Genomic DNA, 21,284 nt, shown 5'->3' on the forward strand with positions numbered 1-21,284 from the left:
AGTAGTGTAGTGTGTGTCGTGTAGTGTCGTAGTGTAGTGTGTGTGTGTGTGTGTGTGTGTGTGTGTGTGTGTGTGTGTGTGTGTGTGTGTGTGGTGAGCCAGCACAACCTCAAATCCTTTAATCAAAAAAGTGAATCTCAATTATTTTGGAACCTAACCTTGTGTTGTGCGTCGGCAACTGTGTTAAATGTTTTGGCAAGATTGTACTGTCACGAATGTACAAGGAGTGGACCCAAAAGCACGAATGCAGACACAGGATTCAAGTATCAAAAATACTCTTTACTTGAAAAGTAGTATAGTACAAAAATATAATGAATACCAAAAGCACATGATCGACAGATCCAGAAAAATACATACAAAGATAAATCTACACTAACGATTACCTTACAAAATACCTAGAAAAATACTATACCTGATCTTACCTGACTATTAGGCTATATGTGAACAATGACCGTAATGATATAGAGGAATTTGGATAACGCTGGAGAGTTTGGCATAAGACACAAGACAATCTGGCAACAAACAAAGGGAGACAGGACACTAGAGGTAAGTGGACACAGGTGGAAACAATCAGGGGTGGGGCAGACACTGACGATGGCGGGGAAACAACCAAGACAGGAAGAAAAGGGACCAAAAAATAAAACAGGAAGTGGAACATAAATATCTAAACTAACAAAAAACATTTAACACAGTTGCCGACGCACAACACCTTGTGGTATGAGAGGTTTTTCTTGCATATTTTCTCTCTCTGTATTTCTCTTTACAGCAACCTACATCGTTCAGGGAACCAAATCTGCAGCAAAGTGTTGACAACATTTTAGGACACGGTTGATTTGCTTTGATTTCAAAGCACCCAAGCTAACGCCCATGGGATTAATTGAGATTAATTTTCAGCCTTGAAAGGTATTAGTTAACAGACTGTGACTGAGAGACAAATTGCCATTGAGACCCCAATTGGATTTGCCTACCTGATCTGGTAAATAGCTCTACATGATCAGATGGGATGAGGAACTCTCTAATATACAGCAACCTTTAATATTACACCATTAAAAATCACCTATGTCTCTGTATACCTCTCAGTATGCTGTACAGTAATACTTTGATCCATCAATTCTTCTATGTTTCATGTGATGTCTTCTTTTACTCTATGTTACTAAATTTAGAAGGGTCAGTAGGTGATTTACAGCTGTTGCTATTTATAATTCTGGACTATTTGAAGCACACTTCTCACTCTAATCTACTCTGTAGTGTTTTATAGGTTCCTCATTCCCTCCTGTTCCTTCTACCTCTTTGATTCCACTTACTAATAAATGATGTCCATAAAGTGTTTATAAGTTACACTTTATGGTTTCATTTATTAAAGGTAATAAGGCATTTACTTATTCTAGATAGATAAATCAGTTATGAGCAACAACTTTTTTGTTGTTTTGAATGTTATCAGCCAATTTAATGGGGGTGATCAGTTTTGATCAGCCTCATAGAAGTGGCTCATACTTTCTTTATTTTCAGCATACCTTGTCCTCTAAGGTTGGGTTTGGTGTAGACTCGGTCCTCATAGATAGGGTCGATGTGGTGTTCAGGGGACTGCAGGGGTCGGAGCTCAGCGCCCAGGTGACTGAGCTGGCTGAGCTGGCTGAGCTGGCTGCTGTAGGAACCTCTGGAGCCTGAAAGGCACAGGGAACGTTGAGGTTAGGTATCATTAGCAGTATATAAATAATGGTGATCCATAATTTAAAGCAAATCAGTTCTATTTTTTAAACTACCCCTTAAAGCACATTTAATGAATAACTGTAATATCTTGATTACCATGTCATGGCCAGATTAACATGCTTGGGGGCTTCAAATCCTGAAACTTAACTAGTGGCCGTCTTTATACTGACACACAGTTGGTGCAAATTGCCAAAGTGTCTGTGTGAGATGCAATTCAATGGCAATTCAAGTAATTTTAGCCTATCCTCATTATTACTAGGGTTTTAGGTAAGGGTTAGTCTGAATATGTATGACGAGTGCTAAATTCTACTGAGCTGCGTGAGAGGGAGGGGTGAAGGATGGGTCAAACTAATACACTATGTCACATGTGAAACAAATTGTAAAAAAGCAAGCAATAGTTCTTGTGCATTAGTTCTGAATGAATCACTAACAAAGGTTTTTAAAATAACAAATCCAATATGTATTTGGTTATTAATTAAGAAGCTTATTTCATGTCACTAATGTAATTCTGTAACTTTAAAGGGGACCTATCATGCAAAATGCACTTTGTGATGTCTTTTATACATAAATATGTGTCCCTGGTGCGTCGGGGAACTCATGCAGCGTCAGAAAATAAAACACTCTCTCTTTTCCTCCGTACCCAAATCTTTTAAAAACAGAGTGGATACAGATTCGCTGCCGACGTCAAATCGCCAGCAGACCCACAGAAAATTGCTATCAGAAACAATGCCTGACGTGTTTTGGACGTAATCTCGTCTTTGTTTACATTAGCAAGCCTCGCTAACAATCAGAGCTAACCTGTACTGTAGAGCACATGTGTTTAAAAAGCAGGAAATAAAAAAAAGAACTCACCTTGTGATAAACCGCAAGAGAAAAAGCATTTGAGCTCCATACTGTTTCAGAAATAATCTTTGATGTGGTTTAGAACAGGATGACGTTTTATCACAGCAGAATTTAACTTTATCTCCAGTAGAATTCTGATCAGGCATTAGCTCCTCCTCCTCTTTTTTTTTTTTTCAAGCTAAGGACCCAAAATCCGCATTTCTCTAACAGGGCTGTAAAAGAGGAGTATGAGCAGTATGAAGCATGGCTACAATGGGTGAACTGTTTGGTATTTTAAGCAAAAAACTTCACTGACATGTTTTGTATAGGTATGGCCCTACAATATATGTTTCCAATATAGCATAATAGGTCCACTTTAAGGCAGGTGAGTAGAAGGCTATCTACATATATTTCAATTACTTTTGAATTGGACAAGTTCTAAAAATGGATATATGACAAATGGATTTCGCACATCCACACATAAGAGAGTAATCATTTAATTGTCCTGACCTCTACCTGCCAGGCTACCAGGCCTTTGCAGGGTTGCGTTGGCGTACAGCTCGTGGGAAATCTTGTAGCCGTCTGGTCCTATGTGATGCAGCATGCGCTTGGTGGGCGACAGGGTGGCGTAGCTGCCCACCACTGAGCTGAGCTGGTGGATGGGCGACGAGCTGTGGTTCCCTGGGGAGGCTGTCATGGGGAGCGGGGAGGAGGAGCCAGCGGCACCCGATGCAACCATGTTGATGGGCGATGAAGTGCTGCAGGAGGAGAAAATGAAATTGTTTGGTTGGTATTTTTGTCAAAAACTAAGAGATTAAGACTATAACGTATCTATATCATCTAAGACAAAAAGGGGAACTCAAAATCGATGTACTTGTTGAAGGGAGATTTATTCGAAAGTAAAATGCTTTGGGCTTGAAGAGTATTTTGAACAGAAAGCATGCATTTATCTTTAATCTTCTGAAGCGAAATTAATTAAACTCAAAAGGCAGCCTGTCATTCAATGGTTTGTATCTTTGAACAATGTTGGCATCTCTACAATATTCAAATGTGTGGGTTTGAACAACATTTTACTAGACAGCAGTTACACTGCAAAGTGAACACACTGGATGTATTTTCCAATGTAAAGATTACAATTCAGGAGCTTTGTCCAAGATGTATGTGTTGTAAGTTTCACCTAGACAAGTTACAGAACATACTATTTTTAAAAGATTTTTATGTCGACATGTAGTCCAATGCATTCAGTCAAATTCCAAGGCTATACAAATATATTTTTACACATATTTAACCAGATTAAGACTTTATTTTAGACATTTAACCATGTTTTTACTATATTTAGAATAACATTTGCAATACATCTGTAGTAATGCTCATTGCAGAACTACTTCAATTGGTTTCGACCCATCTTAGTATGGACAGCATGTTAAAGTTCAATTTGAAAATTCCCTAAGTAGTAGCGTACTGCTAGTCCGACATGAAAAATACAAGCTGGACGTTTCTTTTAAAACAGACTAAAAGCTTTAATTCAATTCAAAAGGATTTTACCAATCCCCTTAGGGGCAATTAGCTGCGTTTAGCTTTAGGGTTTTTCAAAGCCAGAAGTCTCGGCACCAGGTAATTGCTGAGTTATTGATCAGAAGATAAATTCCTTTGTGCTTACGGTCCAATACAAAAGTCTTACATAATGGTCTGCTATTAAACAGCCCTTATTAAATCAACCGGTCAGACAGAAGTCGAAACCAACCTGTAGGACTTGGCGAGCCGGTTTGGGGACTGTTTGGGCGAGGACACCCTCTGTAGCGTGGCGTAACTGGGCATGTCGGAGGACGCTGATCCCAGGCGCTGCAGCTTGGTGGGGGATCCCATCGCCTGTAGAGGGGAGCTCACACGCTGAAATAGAGAAGGTGTACATCATTAAAGATGTAAAGATGTCACTTTAAATATTAATTTACTCTCCTTGTTCATACTGTATCATTATTTTTCGGAGGGATGAACATCTCCCCCCGGAGCTGGAAAACCAGAGAGCAGAGACTCTAATCTGAGATAACATCCTGATGAAGAGGATTGGAGTCATCAGACCAAACATGAAGGGACAACTCTGAACTTTTATAACCAAATGAGCACGAAATCTGATTGCGAGCAATGGGCCGCCAAATGAAGCTCCTTAGAATTCTTAACGCACATTTATATTTTATTCCAATTGGGGGAAATCCATTGATGAAATATGTGCAAGGTGGTGCAGTTAAAAACCTAAAAGGTACAATTTTAAGTGCTACATTGATTTTTAGATGGTCAAGACATGCTGAAGTGGGGATGCTTAGTAAAAAAAGTGCAGGTAAATCTGCTGAAATTAATACACTTTGTGTTCTTAAAACCTCCAAACTCTCCGCCTGGAGGTAATCGCAGTACAGCAGAGAAGCAATTAAAGTGTAAATCATCACTGAAGAGGCCAGGATGTATTGCAGGTTTGGTGAATTGTTGCTGTACTGCTGACCGATTTAAGAATAACTACTAGAGATCTCATAAACCCATTCCACTAATTGCAAGAAATATGCAGGATAAGAAATTTTTTCAATGTTACCACAAAAGCAGTATTGTTGCTTACATTTCGGCACAGTTTGGCTACCACAGCATATACCACTGAGGTACCACCATGTCTTCACTCATCTGTTACACATTTAACACTTTGTTGGTGAAGCAGTTTGCAGAACATGAAACAGGGGTGAAATGCTCTGCAAGTCATGACTAATATGTCTGAGGGCAACATCGATCTATTACTGAAAGCTTGTAATGTATTTTTTCTTACATAAAAGGTGACCTTGTGGTATTTTTGAAAATATAAGCCACCAAAACTCAATTAAAAAGACTGTGCCTTGGATTAGATTTACCAGCTCCAATACTTTTTCTCTATAACGGACCATCTACTTTCCTTGGCATTCATGATTTATTTAATTAAAGAGTTACCGAGGGTAAATGAAGCAAGCAAGCTCACTGACTTTCTAACAGACAGTTAGCAAGCTAATTACGTAGCTCAGTCCCAGTTTACAGTTAGGGAGACAAAAATGTAAATCCTGGTGTATCCGAAACTTTGTGTGTATCTAACACAATGTGTAAAAGTGTCTCAGAACACTACTTCAGCTAAATGTAGTTATCTGGCTTTAACCAACAGTGTGTGTGCTAATACAAAGACATTACTTCCAAATCTCCAATGTATCTCTAAGCTCTGCGGAGAGTTGTGTTTTTAGCAATACATTGGTGATTCGGCACATTGAGCACACAGATTGACAGTAGAGAAAGATATGGCAAGACAAACATTCAAAAGCCTTTTCTCATGGTAACTCTAAAATCATTGGTTTCACTCGGTTACAGCAGGGTTATAGTAGTGTTAAATTTCAAGGATTCCACCAATAGGGGTCTCTGAGCAATGGTTAAACCATATATAACAATTCAGACGCATTACAGTAATCCAGTCAGATATTTGTACCTGTGCGGGCAAAGTGGCACAGGAGTAATACATGGGTGGTCCGCCAGGTGAAGATCCATCAGCGGGCATGTGGAAGGCGCTGCCATGGGCAAATGAGTCTCTCTGTGACTGGGAGGGAGAGTCAGTTCCCACTAAGTGGGCAGCTGCACGGCTGGATGTCACCTAGAGAGGACAAGAGTGTGGAGAAAGTTGAGAAACGGGAGGAAGATAAGGGTTCAGTCAGCGAGTGTGGAGGACAAAATGTAAAGGAGGTAAGAAGGGTAGAGAAAGAAATCAGGAGAATGGGCAAAGAGAGCACAAAGAGGTGTGGGTAGAGCAAAAGATAGAAACATGAAGTAGAGGAGAAAGTGTGAATGGAGAGAGTAAGGATATAGAAGCAGAGGCGTGGAGAGGAGGGAAATAAATGAGGGAAGCAGGAACATTTAAAGTGGAGAGAAAATACACAAGGGAATACATGTCTTTCTGATATGTGTAAAAAAAATAGGTGTACGTGTGTACCTGGTTGTAGCTGTGAACAGCCCCTCCAATCTGCCCGCCACGGCCCATGACCGATTCCCCAAGTGCAAGACCGTGGTTACTATGGTAACCAGCTGCTGCATAGGCATCCTGGTGGTTGAGCTGCAAAGCGCTTTGGGACAGAAGTCCTTGTCCTAATGATGAAAAGAACAGGAAGAGAAGAATCAATAAAGCATTCGATGAAAATGTAAGTACATTTCAGAGCTTAAAGGGGTTTTGATTTGGGGTAGGAGGTTAAATGAGGTAATGTCATGGTTTGAGACCCCATTTACACGGGAACGCAAACGCAAACTAACCGAATACGATATCAAAAAAGTATTCCGTTCACACGAGACCGCTCGAAAGCGCTGGAGACGCTGTAGTACATATGCCGGGCCTGTAAGTGGCGCTGTACTTCCGCACGAGACCGCTCGAAAGCGCTGTACTACACAAAATACACCAAAAGCAGCGAAGAAAACCCCTGAGCATGGTTGCCGTGGTTGCCCTTCAGTTTATTCTCCGCGGTGGATTTACATGTAGTTCATGTAGTTCTCTATGTCCACTAACATCTGTAGCATGGTCAGTAGCAGTAGCTACTGACAGTAGCTGACAGTAGCTACTGACCATGCTACAGCAGTGAGCAGCAGAGGTGGGGAGAGGCGGGGCTTCATCGTTATCAGGAAATGATCATATAGGACGTACACACGGAGCCGTTTGGCCCCTCAGAGCGTTCCGTCTGCAGATCTATCCACCTTGGGAACCGTTATTGTTTCAGGGGTCCGTTTCCGCGTTTCCGTTACGGCCTCGTGTGAACAAACGGGCTATACGACAGAGAAAAGTAGCGGATACAACCCGTTTTCGTTCCCGTGTAAACAGCACATGAAACACAGTTTATTTCAAAATCCACCTTAAGAAGCATTTGTTTGGACACATTCTCCTTTTGTAACAGTTGTGTGAAGCTTCTTTCTGTCCATGGCCCTCAATGTTATTGTATCCCAGTTTTCATCCCACGTGTTACAAAATGTGGTAATTAATGTGAATCCAACAAATATAACGCCTCAGTTTCCAACAGACCTTGAACAGTAGCTAAGAATATAAAAGACGACTGAATGCTGTCATAGAATAAAATAGAAGGCCTTGTCCTCTTTTATGAGACACATATTTGCTTTTTACCCGCTCTGTTATTCTGGCCTCTGTTCACTCTTTTCTATTCATGCTCTGTAAATCACACTCGGAACCTGACCTCCATTTCAAACACTCCTGCTCTGTCTTCCTTTTTTCACTTTCTGCCTCTGTCACTTCCTTTACCGCTCTCTATTCTCTGTCTTTCTCTATCTCCACTCCATATTTTTCTCAATAATTCAGCAGGAGACTCACATTAATAATCTTGCAGAAACTAACTCATCCATGTGTTGAAATCCTTTCTAATAATTTCTCTTTGAAGAGGGTAATGTATGCCCTTTTAAATATAAATGTTAAAAGTGGTTTGATAAAAAAAAACATTTGTATAGTAATACAAAATATATGCATTTCAAGATATGTTTCTTTCCCCTTGAGTAGAGCATTGACTAATCTCTTACACCACACCAGGACGGTACATTTTCTGACTTAAGCGAACTACTTTCAATGGATTCACTGTAATTAATGATGCAGTAAATCATATTATAATCTATGATTGGTCATGGTCCAAAATCTAGTATGTCTCTTGGACAATAATGTATGACAGTGACCTTCACAAAACTTAAACATACTGTGTAATTAAATCACGCAAACCATTGGCTATTGGTCTGATTTAGCCATTTCAGTAGTAAGATGTAGCCAACAGGATTTCTGATTACCAGCTTGGTCTCAGTCTCCGACTGTCCAACAGACATTTGGTCACTGCCTTCGGTTTGTGATATTGACTCAATTTAGTACATGTATGAGAAGCATCAGGCTTCAAGTAACTACAATGTGGAAGCAATATGATTGGGTTGGTTGGTTGGGTCAAACAAACACAGGACTATGACCCACTGTTGATGTAGCTGTTTTTGTCCCGTGTGGAACCAAATGTCATTCGAGCCATTTTACTAAAAGTTATTAATACATTCTGATTATTTCAACCCAAACCAAAACATTTGACTTAACCCAGGTAAGGAGTTTCGTTTGGTTTCACTGTGATAATTACTATAATGGATTACCAGGATTTGACGCGTAGAGCTACCCAAATTGACAACAAATGTACCCTAGAGGTCCAGACCAAGAATAACGATTACCTTGTCCGAATTGTTTTCGGTCATTGCATTCCGAAACATTGACAAGTTGAGACGCAAACATTTTGTCGGTGGAGTTAAGCGATAACTTTGACTAAATTGATTCACAAGTAGCTAGTATACATTTAGGTTATGTGTTTGCTACAGAAAAAACGAATCTCAACATCCATCATTGGACAATAGCGAGATTGCATTTCTGCCAAAACGTTCTGTCTCTCCTCTGCCACACTGACTGTTTACTTGCAATACCAATATTAGACATGCAGTACGCCAATTTCCTACCTCCACATACTTCATATTACATAGAGATATAAAGCAGGCTTTTGGGTAAGGATGAAAGAAAGTAAAAGATTCCTTAAGAGGTACATTAATCTTTTCCATTTTCTGAAACATTACCAACAAGTGAGCTTAGTTCCTGGCTCATTACACAGCTTCTACACGTTGTAATGTCGTGTTTGAATTCAAGTGTGAGAATCACTGACACTAACCTCCCTGATGAGCTGCTTTTTATTAACAAATCTTACTCTACTATACCCACATTCAGGCTTTCCTCCAACATCTACCAGAGATCGGTCGGCCAGACTCCAGCTGGACAAACCTACAGTGAGCTGGTCAGCCTTCAAATCAGTCACTATGTCAACGGTTACTTTTAGACTGATCAAAAGTCACATTTGCCTCAGGAGTATTAGCTTTAATGTCTGAAAAGGGATGTGATTAGTTTTTCTCTGGGTGCACAGTTTTCAGTTTCTCATCATGTGTGTCGCTGTTACTGATTCACAGTAGCTTCACAGATGAGGCTGACTATGATGACACATGTGTGCAAACACATAGCCAATAGCAAAAAAGCATAAAGTGACAAAACGCTTCATTGCTAATTTCACACGCAGCCACATTCTTGTTTCCGAGGCATTTGCAGTCTGGTGATTTGTACACGGATCATTTAATTACTTGCGTCAACATGCAAACAGGCAAATGCTGTGACACATTACACAAGCATGCATTTTTGTGTTATTTGTCAGAGTATGCTATGTGATTACAGCACATTCATGGAACACATGACGAAGCATTCACACAATGTTTTTCAGACAGTTAGTTTTTAGCGTTGCCTGGATCGTCCCTAAAATTTGAAGTGAGCTAAATTGAATCACTTGAGGTGGACAGGCGGGTCGAACTTCTCCCATCCCTCTTATTGAGATCCTGTAAAAGGTTTGATGCACCTTTGATTAATTCACTAATGGTGATGATAGCATTGATATGCCTCATCTACACATTTAATTACAGAAACAAAATGTCCCTCAGTATAAGATTAGTTCAGCAACTTTCAAAACATCTACATCTGTTTGCCTTTCTGTCAAACAACTTACGTTAACTTTACAGCCTTACATCAGTTCTTAAATAGGACTATAAATTCCTCGCACTCAGTATTTGTTCTCTCAAAGGAGCTCTTGAGCTGTCCTCCATCAACAGTGGCTGCCCCTTTAATCTCCACTGTATCGCTTTTTTTGCCAGCATTCCAAGAATCAAACATTGTACGAGACGAGCTGAAACAGTCCGTCTTTGCGATGATTAAATAAGAAAGAATGAAAAATCATAGTGGGCCGGGGGTCAATATCAACTGCATTGGAGAGATAAAGTCAGCAGCTAACAGCAAATGGAGTCACTCTGGATAAGGGCATTAGAAAACAAAGCTCGACCAAAGTGAAAAGTCCATTAAAAGTACAGCAAATGGATCCTGTAGGCAGTGAAGCTGGTGATTTTGCATTATTTAAAATGTGATATTAAGCCAAGGGGTGCTCGTTGCGTTTACTAGGTCAATGCCTCTTTGTCTGATATATGTTTGTCTTGGGTACATGGGTGAACAAAAAGCCATAATGGAGTGGAGGAATTTGTAGTCCACACATTTTTTCAGACGGATTCACATGCACATAAACCCAGACTTGTGCACAAAGCCAGATGATGTTTTCCACCATTTTTGTTTGCCACTTTAGGTGTGTTTCATGTGGGTACTGGGGCCTTAAGGGAGTGAAGCGGCCTCATAAATACATGATCACTCAGATGGCAGAAACACTGAAGGCTCCACTGAATGCATCTGAGGTGGAAGAGTGAGGGAATGTGTGTGTATGTGTAGAAAGTGCTTTATTAGTGTATTGGAAGGAAAGTAATGGGGTGCCATAAGAGGGTCTCTGCCTGTGCATTTAAATATCTGTCCAAACGTCAGTGAACACATACACACACTGTATATTGCTCATTCCTTCACCGTGAACGCATGCATAGACACACGTCACATCTGCATTTATACCTGCATGCATGCAGTTCTGGATGGCCTAACGCTGATAGACCTGTCCGGGCTCATTAATCTGCTCTTCTGCCATTACATACCCCCCCTCCCCAACAATGCCACACACACACAAACACACACTTAAAGTTGTTGAGTGGCTTTTTTCTGCATCGTGACCAGCGTTCTCTATTGACACATTTTAATATTTCATCAGTAGCTATTTTTAGATACGGTATTGGAGCAGACACACACACACACACACACACACACACACACACACACACACACACACACACACACACACACACACAAAAGGGCATGCTCAGTCCCAAATAGCTACATGCAACATAGTCCCATACACACAGATTAACATGCACACTGGAGAGCATCACCAGCGTGAAGTCATGAAGGCACTCTGTTGCAGTGGCGCACTAATCTGCTCAGCAGCTTGAGTGAAGAAGTGGATGCTGCTGCTGCTGGTGTGTGTGGTGTGTGCTTTTAGGTGTGTGTATGTATCTAGTTATACATGCTTTAAGCCTTCTTTTTATGCTTACCTGCTTATAACTGTACATTAAGTAGAAAGTGTTCCAAATGCATTTTTTACCTGACCGTTTGACAGGTTTAGACTTACAACTCAAAATTGACAGTAATCTTAGCTAATGCTGATTATGGTCCAACCCAGTCTCACAGCATTTCGTGTTATAGTCACGAAATGTAATCTATTGATTAGTGTTCACCAACATGATTTCCCCATTTTTTTCGTTTCACCCAGAATGATTTTAAAAGCAATGTATTTCTATTGTTAGTATGTTTCGTGCCTGCACCAAATAATAACAAATTAGAAGGAAAAAAATATTTGAAAAATACAGATTTCAGTATTCTGAGGCTCTGAGCCCCATTTATTTTCCTCACGGACGGCAAAAAAAGTCAGACATTATACGTTTTAAAATAAAAACAATAATCGTGGCTTGATATTGAGTAAGAACATGTTTTTATGAGCCACACAGCTTCCGGTCTTCCAAGACCCGACCGGACAAAAAGACGTGGTGCAGGCCCTGCACCACGTCTTTTTGTCCGGTCGGGTCTTGGAAGACCGGAAGCTGTGTGGCTCATAAAAACATGTTCTTACTCAATATCAAGCCACGATTATTGTNGCCAGGGGGTCTCAGCTGGCCTAACCAAATATTGTTTGTAATGTAACTAAGCTTTGATGTCCTCCTATAAAGGAGAGACTGTTTCACTCTGAACAGTACGTGCTCTTTTGGAGGAGACGTCATACTTGCAAGTATAAAAGATCCTTATTGCTTTTAATACGAATATTGTGTTGCTGTACGTTTGTTACCTTACCGATTATTCTTTCTACCACAGCTGATTTTAAAGCTGCTACGACAGAACCAAAACAAAAAAACTGAAAGACAACACAGTTTCGATACTTAGATGGTAAAAAAAATTGGTTTCACAGCTGATGCAATGTTGTTTTATTTTCAGAGTTTAAAGGAATTGTTTATACACTCTCTGTGAGATCTTGAACAACGGCGTGCCTCTCTGCCGAACCCTATTCTTTTGTAACTTGGTCCCTGGGATGATACCCATGACTCTTGTACAGGCAACCCCATGGGAGAGAGGTAGCTGTCAGGAGACATGCAGAGACGTGCCAGTAGTTTGATATGCTAATCCACCCTCACTGAGGTGTCAGCTGGCCTGCTGTTCACAGTGCAGTGAGGCGAGGCACACACACACACACACCCACACCCACCCAACCACACACACACACACACACACACACACACACACACACACACACACACACACACACACACATACAGACATGCGAATAAAGCCATACATGTGCATACATACTGTAGACAGACAAGCATACACAATTACATATGAGGCATGAAGAAAATCCCAGAAGTGTACAGGCCCCCATGCATTGCCTGTTCAGTCACACGTGCTATTGAAGCTAAGAACTGGCATACACACGCATGCAGAACTAGGAATAATATTTTTTTTTGATGTTTTTAATGTTTAAATAACAGTTATGTAACCGACCACCTGACTAATAAAAAAAGAAGAGCAAATATGCCTGCAAGAGACAGAGGGGAATAGACCAATAAGCAAGAAAATAAACAGGCAAGAAAGAGAGAGGGCAAAATAGCCCAACTAATGTCTTTACTAAGCCCCTTCTCTCTACATCGATCATCCAATCAGAGCATAGGAATCTCAAGTATTATATTGTATTTGGATGTCTTGTGTCTGTTGGAAGATAGAGTCTCTTCATGCAAAGAATACAATTGGGGCTGTCTAGTTTGTGCTGAAGAAAATAATGAATGTACATACAGCACATCCACTGTGTGTGAGAAAATCCTGCATGTTATTAGCATTTAGCCTAATGTTAGCTCTCTCTCCTGCTCCTTATTAGATGTGGGGAAGTGTATCCTTACTAGAATTAAATAGTTAAGTCGTAGTATTAATTTCTAGTACTTAATGGTCGTTGTCCATGTATGTAATGCAGTAAAAACATACATAAGAAATGTCTTAGAATTAGCTTAAAGCACTCGTGAATTTGCATAATGATTTATAAGAATAATCATAGCACATATAATGAATTATAATCACTGTTAAAATGTGATTTTTCTTAGTGTTCATTGTTTGTTTTCAGCAAATTAATTAAATGTATGAATGATTAAAATGGAAAAATTAAAAAGTCACCAGGAGACCGCTCTTTTAAAAAACTAATGGTGCTAACGTTAGCTTGATCAACTAGCTAGCTAAAGCTGATAACATCTGTTAGTGAATGTTGTCATTAAGCTGGAATAAATGACAGTTGCAGGTTAGAATAAGGAAGCTTGTTTTTGTCTTAAATCAAGGATCTATTGGTGTGTAATGATCAATGTGACCATACAACCCAGTCTCACCGCATTTCGTGTTATAGTCACGAAATAAATGTTATCTATTGATTCGTGTTCACCAACACGATTTTCCCATTTTTTTCGTGTCACACAGAACGATTTTAAAAGCAATGTATTTCTATTAGTATGTGTTTCGTGCCTGCAGCACGTCTTTTTGTCCGGTCGGGTCTTGGAAGACCGGAAGCTGTGTGGCTCATAAAAACATGTTCTTACTCAATATCAAGCCACGATTATTGTTTTTATTTTAAAACGTATAATGTCTGACTTTTTTTGCCGTCCGTGAGGAAAATAAATGGGGCTCAGAGCCTCAGAAAACTGAAATCTGTATTTTTTCTATCTTTTTTCCTTCTAATTTGTTATTATTTTCTAAATAACACACTGTTATTTACTCAACAATAACACACAGTTATCCTTGTTTTTATTTATTTGTTTAATTCCATAATCTCTGGCTTTTTGGCCGTCCGTCAGGAACTGAATTTCAAAATAAAGTCACCGGAAACAGACGTAGGCCTATAAGGGACATTTCGAGCATCATTGCGATACACAGCCACTGAACTGATTACCCAAGATCCTCAGCTATGGTTGAAGCTAGGTGATTGGATGTTTTAGCCGCAATGCACGTTGGGATATGGTGTTAATGCAATATGAAATAAAAAAAACATTTAGGATGGCCGAAGACACTGNGGAAAAAAATGGTAGAGGAAGACGGCTGACGATCTTCAGTCGTAATTCTATTGGTTAACTCTTTTTAGGGTGCAGTTTATTTTTTTCCTTCAAATGTGCAGAGGACTACCCAAGTGCTGCGTTTAATTTATTTTAAAGTAGGCCTGTGTGTTTTCTTTTATTCTCCTTATAAGAATTCTTTGTTTCTTATTAGAGGTTAACAGTTTTATATAATCTAATAAATAATAAATGCAAAAAATCTGTAGTCTGATATAACAATAAATACAACTTTATAAGCTATCAAGCTATCAAATATGTTTTGCGGCTCCAGACAAAATAAATTGTTGGCTCTGTCGTAGCAGCTTTAAAATCAGCTGTGGTCTAGAGAGAATAATCGGTAAGGTAACAAACGTACAGCAACACAATATTCATATTAAAAGCAATAAGGATCTTTTATACTTGCAAGTATGACGTCTCCTCCAAAAGAGCACGTACTGTTCAGAGTGAAACAGTCTCTCCTTTATAGGAGGACATCAAAGCTTAGTTACATTACAAACAATATTTGGTTAGGCCAGCTGAGACCCCCTGGCACTGTATGCAAAACCTTCACTCAATACAGAGCAAAAGGGATACAGATAACACCTTATCCTAACTTCCTTCCCCTCATCCTTCCTGTAGTGTCATAAAAACCCCTTGCAAAAACATCTGTTGATCACTCACACACATTCAAAGGTCACTCCAGGGATTTGACCTAATCAGTCAAACCGTTGATATGACATTTTCAGAATACAGCAGTTTACATTTCATTAGGTTTACACTGTATTAAGCTTTAGTACCATCATTTCCATCAAAGTTCTAAGGCTATAAACTGTATTAGTTAACTCTTACCACTCTCAACCTAAAGATACCTAATATTTCCCTTAGATGTTGGTGGAGACTAAACACAGCAAGAGTAAATACTGGTCTGTTCATCATTTGGTTTGAAGAATTATGGCGGCAATGAATGCTAATGCTGCTGGATTTGTAAATCGACAACTTCTTGGCATATGTGTTTTTAAGATGATAACATGTACTTGTTGTGTTTAGAGCTTTTTGTGTACCCAAAAGTGGCTTGAAGTCAGATTTAGGTCCACGTTTAAGGTAATTATACAGGTATACAAGCTTAAAAATGTTGCTTTAGCATTTGTGAGTAGGCTACTGGTTCAGTATTGGTGGCCTTATGAAAGCTGCATTTGGTCTTTTCAATACTACATATCTGGTAACCATAACATGGGAAAGATATTGTGGAGCATAGTAATAGAAAATGTACTAAAACATTTGAATTACATTTATTATTAACTGGACTCATTAGCATGATTGTAAACATTTACTAGAGGTAAACAGACCAAACAACTGAAAAATAATTTTCAATCAATATAAAATCCAAGATAAGATGTAAATAAGCTGGACACACTAAAAGACAACAAGTAGGCTATAGAGTATGTTGATAACCGCTTTATACACTATACTTGCACTTAAAATCATTAAATAATTCATGGTGCACTTTTGGAAAATGTGATGAAATCCAATGAAAGACAACCACTCTTTCAGCCTTTGGTTAGCATGTGTGAATTGGAGCAAGTACTTAGCTGAAATAATGTGGCTTGATTAAATAAAATAAAGGGCCTAATTGTCTTATTTTTCCATGTATTCAATGAAGGTCTTAAAAGACGCTTTAATGCTTTATTGCTCACTAGTCTTGGTGCAGGCTTCCTTTGTGAACAGCATTTTCAAGTGAATTCACACACATTCAACAGGTTAATCAGCACAAACGTGGAGCATACATCTCTGCAGAATATCTAACCCTGCAGGTCCCTGATTGCATTTTACCTATTCTCTTTTAAGCCATTTTTCTCAACTGTCAAGAAGTAAAGAAAACTACTTTTTTCATTATCCCTTGAAGAAAACATTCGTAATCATATTATTGGCCTTACTGTCTCCAATAGTGTCCTGCGAGTCCAAGATGCCTGATTCCTGGAGCGATCGGATGCAGGAGTCCACCAGCTCCAAGCCTGTCGTCAGCTCCTCCTCGATATCCTTGTGTCCATCTACATGTGCACACACAGAAAATGGTAAAAGGAACAAAAGTTAAAACAAAGACACCTTATATTACAACCTTCAGAGTGCAGAGTCATGAGACTTAAGCTGGACTCATGGCTCAATTTATCCAATTTGGGATAATGCAAAATGGGAGTTGTTAACAAGTGAAACACGAGCAAATGATGCAGCATGATATTTTCAGGTGCAGGATCACCAAAAGGTAATAACGTCTGAAAGAATGTGTGGGAGCTAACTCTGCTAACTGTCCACAACAGCATTCTGTAAATTAAAATAACTCCAATAATAACACCTTTTACTTAAGTAAATTACAATTTACATGTTTGTTTGTTTGTTTTACACTATAATATAAGTTAGCTAAAAGAGGCTCAGAATTAACAACATTGCAGAAACATTTGGTCATGAAATCCAGTCTCTATTAATTCATGAACAGGTAGCTACTTTGGGCCTTCAGGACAAAATTCCCCATAAAAATCAAGTTGCTTTTTTTCAATAAATAAAAATCTGTCCCAGAATATCGATAACACCACTGAAATGTTGCTTTAATTCTGAGATGTGTAACCTATTTTGAGAAAACCAATATAAAGTGTTTCAAGCAATCCAAGACTTCATGACAATGATTGGATACCAAGCAAGACAGCCCAAGGTTCAAAGACTTAACGTTTTGGAGTTCATTCTTAAGTTTATTATACCACACTTAAAACCTCTGATTCATATAAGATCATTGTTATACTTTTACAAGTCACTAAAAAGCAAATAAATACTTATAGGGAGTCTACCGGACATCTTTCCCTCCCTATACTGTTGAAAATCCTTTTACACCAATCAAAGTACAAGTTGAGATGCACCATGCAAGTTAAATTAATTATTTTCAGGCTGATTAGCAACCTAAAAAGTGGCCTCACTCTTGTCTCATCACATGAGTAATGCGTAAGGATGAACCTTGGGTGAAGCGAAAAAACTTGACTGATAATCCAGCAACAAGTCTTGTGGGATCTGGGTCTATGGGGGAAAGACTTGTACTTAGATCCCAGGCCGTTTGATGCTCAGGGTCTTCCAGTTATAGGCCTGCCACGAAGGATTCAACTCACAAATGAGTCTGAGGAGAAGAGTTAATCTCTTTTTGGGAGACAGAGATTGTAATAGTAGAGGACTGTTGAGTGGATTTAGGAGGCTGATTTTATTGACTTCGACTGCAGCAACTGCAGACTGATGATGTTGATGATGCTGGTGAAACATTTCCAATGCTGTCTGCATCGTTGGGCTGGATTTACTCTCACCCTCACGCCCACAAGTCAAAAGTCATTTTTAAACCTGCTTGATCCAGAGGCGATGGGTTTTTAATGAATCGCGATGACAAGATCAAAAAGTCTGATTGAAATTCAGGAGGTTTTTCGTGGCAGAGTCAATTTAGTCTCTCTGATTCCTGGTGGTCAGGCTTAGGTGCAGCAGATGGATGAAAACCACAGCAGCACTGAAAGCCTTCAGTTTGAAACATTTTGACCAAGAATCTTTAGTCACCTCTTTGTTGGCAGAGGTCGCCAACCTTGCACTCAGATAATCAATCTAGCCTCAACAGCCTATACGTCCCAACATGACTGACAAAGAGGAAGAGAGAGAGACCTTAGTGTCATGTATGGGCGGGTTTTTTCATCTAAAATGCTGTCAAAGAAGATGTCAGGCCCAGAGAGGTGTCTTCATTTGACTTGCAAATCACCTGAAAAGCCTCACACTCATTGATTCTTGTTTTCTCTTGTGTGAAAAACACTTCTCATATGGCTCTCCAAACAGTTTAAACGAAACACTATGAATATTTGCAAATGCTGTTTGACCTTTACTTAGCTGTCGGATAAGGTGAGGGAATTTGAGAGACAGGAGGGTTTATTTATTTTTGTTAGAGCAACATTTTTTTTATTTGGCTTTCATTGCAGGCAGCCACCATAGTTCTCATAAATAAATTGCATCAATATGTTGTTAGTGCATGCTGGGGAACTTTTACAATGGCCAGCAATATAATAATGCTCAGTCAGCAATGTTCAGCGTGAGCAGTGCTGTATTGCAAACAATAGAGGACCAGACAATATGTCGGATTTGAGAGGAAATTACCTTGGTTGTTCCAGCGAAATTTCTCATCTGCTGAGCTGCAAGAGACAAACAAAAGAAAGCAAACATGGTTAGAAATATGAGCAAAAATGACATTCCACGTTGTTTGTTGATGCACTTGCAGGACAACAGTCCCAGTATTTGAAACTGCCTAAATCATTTTTTCCCATCCCAATGTGCTTTATAGTATTATAAAATAACAGGAATACCATGGCAAACACTGATTTGAGTATTATATCATTGTATATCATGTGGTGAAAAACGTATATACTGTAGTCATTTGCAGTTTTTCATTTTTCACTGTAAACTGAAGGATGAACATTTTTATTTCAAGAAATCCAAAAGGATACCCTCTAACATATTTCAAGTAGGAATGTATTCCTACAACTTTTTAAAACATTACAACCCATAGTAACCATAATAACCATACATTACTATACTGACGGAAAGTCACAAAACTCCCCTTATGGGGTTTTCACACCAACGCGGTTCCAGGGCCGGTTTGGAGCTAGAGCCTGAAAAGCACCGGTTTTTTAAGCTCCGGAATCCGAATTCACTTATGGGGAATTGGGGATATGTATCAGCTGCTTGTGTGACAGTCAGACAGTGAATACTTTACGGCGGCCGCTGCCATGAAAGCTAACCCGGAGCTAACGGGAGAATAAACTCCAGTGGTCGGTAAATGCCGCTGAAAAACATTAATAAACAATGAACCACGGCACTCTGGAGAAAAGTATAAGCTTGGAGAAGTCGTTATTTAATTTAATCTGGCTTCGCATGATTAAAAGCAACACGATCATCGACCCTACGCAGTCCCCCATTGTTGTTGTAGTGAGCGCCGTAACGCCGTAGGGGAGAAAATCAGCGACGTAAACAGTGACGTCATGACGCAGCAGCACCAGTCGGGCGGTGTGAACAAAACAAGGGCTGAAAAGATAAACCGGTTCCGAACCAGAAAAGCTCTAGCATGGAGCTAGAACGGGAACCGCGTTGGTGTGAAAGGGGCATTACAGCAATTGGCAGTTTACCTTTACTTCGACAGTCATACACCACTTTGTTCAATTTTAAACAATGCATTCTTAATTTACAGTGGTGTGGTACATTTTGGATAAAAGGCAAGGCAGATATCTCAGATACTTCAAATATTTACCATTTATAACTGCTGTTTGGTTACATCATTATTTACCATCTGATTCTTGCCTTCCTTGTTCCTTTCTACCTCTACCTATTGTTGGCAGCCAGCTCGACAAAATGCTAATCCCCAAGCTCTATATTGTGGACCATTTGATTTGAAATGTACCTGTTTTACTGTCTTGCAATCAAATTAAACTGTGCTTTTGAGTGAGGCACCTGAAACATGAATTAAAAAAAACATTGAGTTCCCCAAATTGCGCAAGCAACTACCTTAACTGTGGTAACTATAACATTCAACGATTAAAAAACTCATTAACAAACTGTAACAGATACTGCCAACTTTTTGTAAGTAGAATCGATTGTGCTACGGTGCATAATTATCTCCTGGGACTGCTGCCATATGCTGCAGTTTTCCACTTGTTCTTTGATACACTGCGATGCTTGGGTGGGAGATATTGGAGATCTGACCTTTAATGACCACTGCAGAGCTGAGCAGGGTTTCACAGTCATTAGCTCCCATTTAAGGAAAATAAAATGAGGCGAGAATACAGAGTAGAGTAGATGTCAACTTACAAATCTACAATGTGGAACAGAAGCTTCTCACAATATTCTAAAGTAAAGCGAAGAGGAAGCTCCCAACGTGTAACCGTGAGTTGTTAATTGTTCGTCAGGGTTTTTCGTCCAGTTGTGGCTCCTCTGACATTTGTTCAACAGTCTTCTACAGACCCACATCCATATTAATTCTTGGGCAGCAGGGTTTGCCCTTCACCCTGTGTACAGACGAGAAGTTGTCATTTGTCTTTCAGCTCATTCGTCAGACAATTGCACGGTTGTAAAAACAGCTTGATTGGGTTTTACAGAAAGCTAACAGGCCAGTCAGTAAAGCCTGTCAAGTCTTACTTACGTATATTAAAGCCCCAAATATTACATAATCGTATTATTTTAATATTCTGAGACACTTTCCTTAAAAGAATCACCATTAAGTTCAAGTGCTCATCAGAAAAGCATTAAAAACAACTTAATGGTGATTCTTTTAAGGAAAGTGTCTCAGAATATTAAAATAATACGATTATGTAATATTTGGGGCTTTAATATACGTAAGTAAGACTTGACAGNCATGTAAAGTAGTGATACTTACTTGTGATCAGTTCTCTGTACAGCATTGTGCATAGTTGGATGGTTGGAACCTTGTCGATGATAATAGACAGCATGTTTTATTTATAGCGTTCACTGTAATTTACCAGTGTTGGTGAGATGGATTTATAGTCCATATAAGTAAGACTTGACAGGCTTTACTGACTGGCCTGTTACCTTTCTGTAAAACCCAATCAAGC

At 39.4% G+C, this 21,284-nt stretch overlaps 1 protein-coding gene across 1 annotated transcript in view; it reads right to left on the reverse strand.

Annotated features, from left to right (window-relative positions):
- Nucleotides 1-21,284, reverse strand: part of LOC104961062 (catenin delta-2-like) — an 85,302-nt gene that overhangs the window by 16,071 nt on the left and 47,947 nt on the right. Inside the window, exons 3-9 of the mRNA XM_010789268.1 lie at nt 18,820-18,854; nt 16,590-16,703; nt 6,515-6,666; nt 6,017-6,178; nt 4,277-4,422; nt 3,043-3,290; nt 1,515-1,664 (exon numbers count right to left, since the gene is read on the reverse strand). Of these exons, the coding sequence (XP_010787570.1) occupies nt 1,515-1,664; nt 3,043-3,290; nt 4,277-4,422; nt 6,017-6,178; nt 6,515-6,666; nt 16,590-16,703; nt 18,820-18,854 (1,007 nt within the window). The remainder of the gene's footprint in view (nt 1-1,514; nt 1,665-3,042; nt 3,291-4,276; nt 4,423-6,016; nt 6,179-6,514; nt 6,667-16,589; nt 16,704-18,819; nt 18,855-21,284) is intronic.

The sequence above is a fragment of the Notothenia coriiceps genome, unplaced genomic scaffold (genome assembly GCF_000735185.1).
Source record: "Notothenia coriiceps isolate Sejong01 unplaced genomic scaffold, NC01 NC01_scaffold00032680, whole genome shotgun sequence".
In the NCBI taxonomy this organism is placed as follows: Eukaryota; Metazoa; Chordata; class Actinopteri; order Perciformes; family Nototheniidae; genus Notothenia; species Notothenia coriiceps.